At 36.8% G+C, this 6464-nt stretch overlaps 1 protein-coding gene across 1 annotated transcript; it reads left to right on the forward strand.

The window, feature by feature from the left end:
- Nucleotides 1–211: 211 nt before the first annotated feature.
- On the forward strand, nt 212–5584 carry LOC139886044 (uncharacterized). The gene is made up of 7 exons (XM_071869782.1): nt 212–2035; nt 3643–3733; nt 3864–4021; nt 4143–4194; nt 4312–4394; nt 4499–4592; nt 4679–5584. The coding sequence occupies exons 1-7, from the start codon at nt 383–385 to the stop codon at nt 5272–5274; spliced, it is 2727 nt and encodes a 908-aa protein (XP_071725883.1). The 5' UTR covers nt 212–382; the 3' UTR covers nt 5275–5584.
- Nucleotides 5585–6464: the final 880 nt, after the last annotated feature.

Consider the following 6464-nt stretch of genomic DNA (forward strand, 5'->3'; position numbering starts at 1 on the left):
AATTTCACTAACTTCATTCTCTACTAATCAGAAATCTCCTCTTTCCAGAATAATCTTTTTTGATTGGTTGAAACACAAAGTGACACTTGATATGCAACGTCCCAAAATAGAAATGTAGACGGTAGATTAAATTAAATTAAATTTATTTAATTAATCAATTTAATTTTAGAAATCGCGGTGGTTTCACTTTGCGCTCTCATCATCGTCATCAGACACATAAAAACACACCCCAAAATTCCAAGCCCAAACCTCTTTGCACTCTTTCAAGTAATCAAGTATAACGATTCACAAACGACATCGTTTTCTCTCCACTCGCCGGATCTCCGTTATTCCAACTGATCACCGTCGGGCGTTTTCATTTCCCGATGAGAATGCCCGAACCATGAGCAAATCTCACAACGAAAACGACGAAGAAAACAACGACTGCTTTTACGAATCACTTGATCGTATACTGTCATCAACAACATGTTCATCATCTTCTTCTTCATGTTCAGACGATGATGATGTTGATTATGCTAATAACGATCTCAGTTTCACTAATAATAATATTGTTAATAATAATAATGCTTCGTTTTCGATCCCTAACTTTCCGATGGCGGTTAGTGGAAACTACGACGTCTGGATCTCACAACCGTCGTCCGTTGAAGAACGCCGGTCTCGGTTGCTCCGGCAGTTTGGATTACATAGACCTAGTTCGTCGGTTTCCTCAGTCGTTGATTTAAAATTAGGTAAATCTATCTCAGCAGATCAACTAGATATTAATGATGATATCAATAATGGTGATAAACATATTAATTCTGTAATCATTCGATCTAAATCTGCTGATCATGAAATCCGAGATTCTATTTCTAATTGTGATGATATTCATTTAATTAATTCAGAAATTGTAAATAATAATAATAATAATAATAATGTTGATAAGCATGTATTACTTAAATCACCAAGCATTGGTAATAGATCCTGTGTGGTCAATGCGGTTAATATGGTCAATGTTGTTTCACCTAGTAAGCCTCCAACTGGTAAAGTTACTAGGCGTAGTGAGGAGATTGTCAAGTGTGATGTTTCGGAAAATTCGGTGAATTCGAATGTTGATACAAACGGTGGTGATGTAACGGTTGTGGAAATGGATATGGATTTGGATTGTGATAGCGGTGATGATGCAGTGTGTACAATTAAGAATTTGGATAATGGGAAGGAGTTTGTAGTAAAGGAGGTTAGAGAGGATGGATTGTGTAGGAACCTTAAGGAAGTTGGGACTGGGAGGCATTTAACTATGGAAGAGTTTGAAATGCATCTTGGACATTCACCAATTGTTCAAGAGTTGATGAGAAGGCAGAATGTTGAGGCTGGCAATGATGATTTGCCAGATTCGAATGGGAATGGAAGTGGTAGTGGTGGTGGCGGATCTAAGTCAAAGAAAAAAGGGAGTTGGTTGAAAAGTATCAAGAATGTAGCTAGTTCGGTTACTGGTCATAAAGAGAGACGAAGCAGTGACGAGAGAGATACCTCGTCAGAGAAAGGTGGAAGAAGGTCCAGCTCAGCGACCGATGATAGTCAAGATGGTTCATTTCATAGTCCAGAGAGAGTACGGGTTAAACAGTATGGGAAATCGTGTAAGGATCTTACGGCTCTTTATAAGAGCCAGGAGATTCAGGCTCATAATGGTTCCATCTGGACTATTAAGTTTAGTTTGGATGGTAAGTATCTTGCTAGTGCTGGTGAGGATCGTTTGATCCATGTATGGCAAGTTGTTGGATCAGATAGGAAAGGAGATCTATTGTTTGATAAACAGGAAGATGGGAATCTGAATGTGTTATTGATGTCAAACGGGTCTCCAGAACCAACAATATTATCTTCAAATTCTGAAAGTGTTCCTGAAAGAAAGAGAAGAGGTAGATTGTCTATAAGTCGGAAGTCGATAAGCTTGGACACGATTGTAGTGCCAGATACTGTGTTTGCGCTGTCAGAAAAACCAATTTGTTCTTTCAATGGGCATCTGTTAGACGTGCTGGACCTGTCCTGGTCCAAATCTCAGGTTTGCCCAAATTCTTACTTTTGTTTCAAATCATTAGCATGAGTATGACTGTTTGAGTATTGAATATTACATGTCTGTTGAAGGAATAGAATAAACTAACATGACATCTTGATTCTTGTTTCCATTTTTACCAACCGTGATATAGATTATTAGTATTGTGACCATAACCACATAGATTTGTGGATGGTTTTCCATAACTAACTATTAAGAGTTCTCAATGTTTACCAATCATTCTTTGATTAAATGGAAACGGTCTACTCCAGAATGCAATGATGTGTTTTTCTATTTTATTTGTGGAAATTATGAGTTGTTATTGTGTCGGACTGATACATACGATCTTTGCATGAAATTATGAAAAGAAAACAAGGATTGACTATTGTGAATGTAACTGTGAGTGAATGAATGAATGATATGAGTTTCTTGGAGACAAAATGACACTTTAAGAGACCAGTAGTGAGCATTCCTTAATTGCTAGAGTATACGAGGCCTTTTCTAAATTTACCCATGCGGTTATGTTTTTTTTGTCACATAGAAGACGTGTTATTTAATATGAGCTTACTGATATGACCACTGGTTTTACTATCATTGCCACTGCTTATAATCTTGTTATACGGTTCAATATGATTTGTTATGTGAAGCATACCTTGTTCATTAGGATGTTCTTTGCATTTATTAGGGTCAATCAGTGAGCATCCATTTCGGGAGACAGTATTACCTTAAAGGCTTGATGACTAAATTTTTTTTATCCTTTACTCACATATGAAGTAAATCTCCGCTAGATTTGGAATATATTATTTTTCCTCCTTTGGAGCATATGACCTGGTTACTGTATTCTAGAATATTTGATTCTCGTTATCACACATATGGGCCTTTAAATTAGAATGTCTTGTAGGATTTATATAGAATATGATGTAGCCCCAAACTCCAATGGTCTGATAAAATGATAATCACTGGGATCATTGGGGCAAGTCAATGGGCAGGGGTATAGCCTATATAGAAACTATGTATAGAACTTCTCTCTAGTGGATACGTTTCTTTTAACTTGCATAAGTGGACAACGGGACATTGTTGATTAGTTCCATATTTAGGAAGTAAAATTAATTTAGATTGTAATAAGTATGACAGTAGAAGTCATCGTACGTAAGTTATCAGGTTTCAAATTCTTGCACTGTGTTCGGAGTTTGCTGCTGGGTTCTTTCAGTGTGTGATTTATGGTAGAATCCCTGGGTAGGAGTATTATTTGGATGTTTACAATTTTATATGTCTTTCTTGTGATCTCAAGTGTGAGATCTGATGAAACGAATTTTGTAGCTTCTTCTTGCACGTTGGATAATCTAAAGTTTTCTATTATTGTCACACCACCAGCTCAGCCATATGAAAATTAGGTGTTAGTTGTGTTACTTGAATTTTCTTGTTGTCTCTTATTGTAGAAAGAGATGTGAGATTTGTTGTTAATTATATATACCCTTTTGCCACATACTATTGTATAGCGATTTTAATGGACTAGATATGCACATCTTGTCAATGTCAACACTCTATTTCATTTGTGCATTTATTGTAACAAAACATGTATGAAAGCTTTCATTAACATTGGATTTTGATATCAGCATCTGCTTTCATCCTCCATGGACAAAACAGTACGATTGTGGCAGTTGTCAACCAAGTCATGTTTGAAGATCTTTTCTCACAGTGATTACGGTAAGAAAACAACTCACGTTCATTAATGTGTTCTTATCACTTAAGAAGAACATACTTTATTACGAATTGAAACTTTTAGTATTCTTCATGAAATTTTACCATTTTTCTATTTACTTGTTTCTGGACACAGTGACTTGCATCCAGTTTAATCCTGTTGATGATAGATACTTCATCAGCGGTTCTTTAGATGCCAAGGTTCGCATATGGAGCATTCCTGATCGACAAGTTGTTGATTGGAATGATCTCCATGAAATGGTCACTGCTGCTTGCTATACACCTGATGGCCAGGTTGACCCATAACTGATTATTGCCAAAATCATCTTACTAAAATCAAAATTGGCCAAAAGTTTTATCAATATGTCAGATTCAATTTAATGTCTGAAGTATGTTTTTTTTATAACACTTGCAGGCTGCACTAGTTGGTTCCCACAAGGGGAGTTGCCGTGTATTCAATACAACTGGTATGCGTGATAAATCTCTCTCACTTTGTTTCTCCCCCAGTCTATTTTTTTTTTTTTTTTTGCTTATTTCCAATAATTCTTTATAATAATAATAATAATTATATTTATATTTTTCAGAAAATAAGTTGCAGCAGAAGAGTCAGATCAATCTGCAGAATAAGAAAAAGAAGCCGCATCACAAAAAAATCACTGGTTTTCAGGTGATGAATCTGTTACATCCTTTTTGTGTCACTGGTTTTAACTTTTAACCAATTCCTTTTCATGTTTTATAACCTGCTGGCTGCTGATTACCATTCATTTACAGTTTGCTCCAGGTAGTTCATCTGAAGTGCTCATAACATCTGCAGATTCACGAATTCGTGTTGTTGATGGTGTTGACCTGGTCCACAAGTTCAAAGGTAACACACCAACCAATTGTAGACCTCACATGACCTTTGTTTCTTATATTATTTTGTTCTGTCATATATTTTGGGTTGTATTACAGGTTTTCGCAACACAAGCAGTCAAATTTCCGCCTACCTGGCAGCAAACGGAAGATACGTGGTTTGTGCCAGCGAGGATTCCAACGTATACGTCTGGAAACACGAAGGTGATTCACGGCCTAGCAGGAGCAAAGGCGTTACTGTGACTCAATCATACGAGCACTTTCATTGTCAAGATGTGTCAATGGCTATACCATGGCCTGGTATGACTGACACCTGTTGGGATCTTCAAGATGGGCCCACCAGTTTAAGTAGGGACCATGACCAACTTGAAGAGGTTTCCATGGCTAACCATCCTCCTACACCAGATGAAAGAATTGGTAAAGACGGTTCACCTTTAACTACTGGTTGTACTAGCAGCCCAATTAATGGAACCATATCGAGTGCGAGCAATGGTTACTTTTTTGATAGGATGTCAGCTACATGGCCAGAGGAAAAGCTTGTTTTGGCTAGTAAGAACCCAAGTCCAAGGACCAGTGTTGACTTTACCAATGGGATGAGCCCGGGTAAGTCAGCGTGGGGTATGGTGATTGTGACAGCTGGACTACGTGGGGAAATTAGGACATTCCAAAATTTTGGAATGCCAGTTCGGATATAAGTGGATGGTTGTACAGATAGCTTCAAGTATTTGTGATATTAGCAAGCAGAGTTCCGTTTTTTTTTGTGTGCTTCTTCTGCCTGTTCAAATTGGGAACTGTTGAAGGAGCTAGTTCTTGAGTAGGAAAAATATATAGTTGTTAGGAAAAATACCAAAAAAAAGAGAGAAAAATACAGTTGGGATTCTAGAAAAACGTTGATGAATTGTAGAGACTTAGCAAATATTGATTTGTATTTTTATGATTCAATTCTTTCTTGTTTATTTGATCTGTGTATCTTCTTTTAACTTATATTGTGTTGATGGAAATTAATGAATTCTTGATTTGTGTATACACATTACAGTGTTTCTGTTTTTTATTTTTTTTGGGTGCTACAAAACTACACGTGATCCAAATCGGTCTGTAATACTTTTCAAACCGACTAATCTCTCTTCTCCTCTCTTTTTTATATATTATAACAAAAGTTAAATTGACAAAACAAAACTATAAGAAGCTGACCCCCAATTGGTGGTCGTGCCTTCACTTGGATGAACACTCAAGGTACCAAGATGAGTCGTATTGACAGATTTCTCTTATCAAACTCGTCTCCTGATTTTCTTCTTGATGCCCGTGTTACTGTTCTCGATAAGATGCATTTGGATCACAATCCCCTCCTCTTGCACTTTGATAAAATTGATTATGGGCCAACGCCATTCAAGTTCTTTATATCTTGGCTACACCGTGATGGAATAGATGATGTCATTACTAATCACTTGAATTCCTTCCCGCATTTGCAGCTGCACGTTAAACTGAAATGTCTAAAGCCTGTTATTAAATCATGCGTAGTAGCCTGAAGATCTACTATGTCTGCTAGACTTTCTGAAATTAATAACAAACTGCGTGACATTGAGATTAATATGGATCGTGGATTGGCTTCTCAGGAGGATCTTAATGTTAGAGCTTCTTTTCTTCTTGATCGTAAAAATATAGAGGACTTAAATCACATGGAATATTATTCAGAAATCGAGATCCAAATGGATATTATATGGTGATGAAAATTCAAGTTTTTTCCATGCTTTTCTTAAGATCAAGAGGAGGTCTCAATTAATTCAGGGTATTCTCGTCGATGGCAATTGGATATCAGATCCTTTAATCGTTAAAAATGCATTCCTTGATTTTTTCAAATGCAATTTCCAGGCTCAGCATCCCACCC

This window comes from Rutidosis leptorrhynchoides, chromosome 1, assembly GCF_046630445.1.
Source record: "Rutidosis leptorrhynchoides isolate AG116_Rl617_1_P2 chromosome 1, CSIRO_AGI_Rlap_v1, whole genome shotgun sequence".
NCBI classification, from domain to species: Eukaryota; Viridiplantae; Streptophyta; class Magnoliopsida; order Asterales; family Asteraceae; genus Rutidosis; species Rutidosis leptorrhynchoides.

Bases quoted from the DNA above. Each gene is read 5' to 3' on its own strand.
- LOC139886044 (XM_071869782.1), top strand. From the start codon at position 383: ATGAGCAAATCTCACAACGAAAACGACGAAGAAAACAACGACTGCTTT. The intron at 4,395-4,498 runs GTGATGAATCTG...ATTCATTTACAG, and splicing joins AAAAAATCACTGGTTTTCAG to TTTGCTCCAGGTAGTTCATC. The intron at 4,593-4,678 runs GTAACACACCAA...GTTGTATTACAG, and splicing joins CCTGGTCCACAAGTTCAAAG to GTTTTCGCAACACAAGCAGT.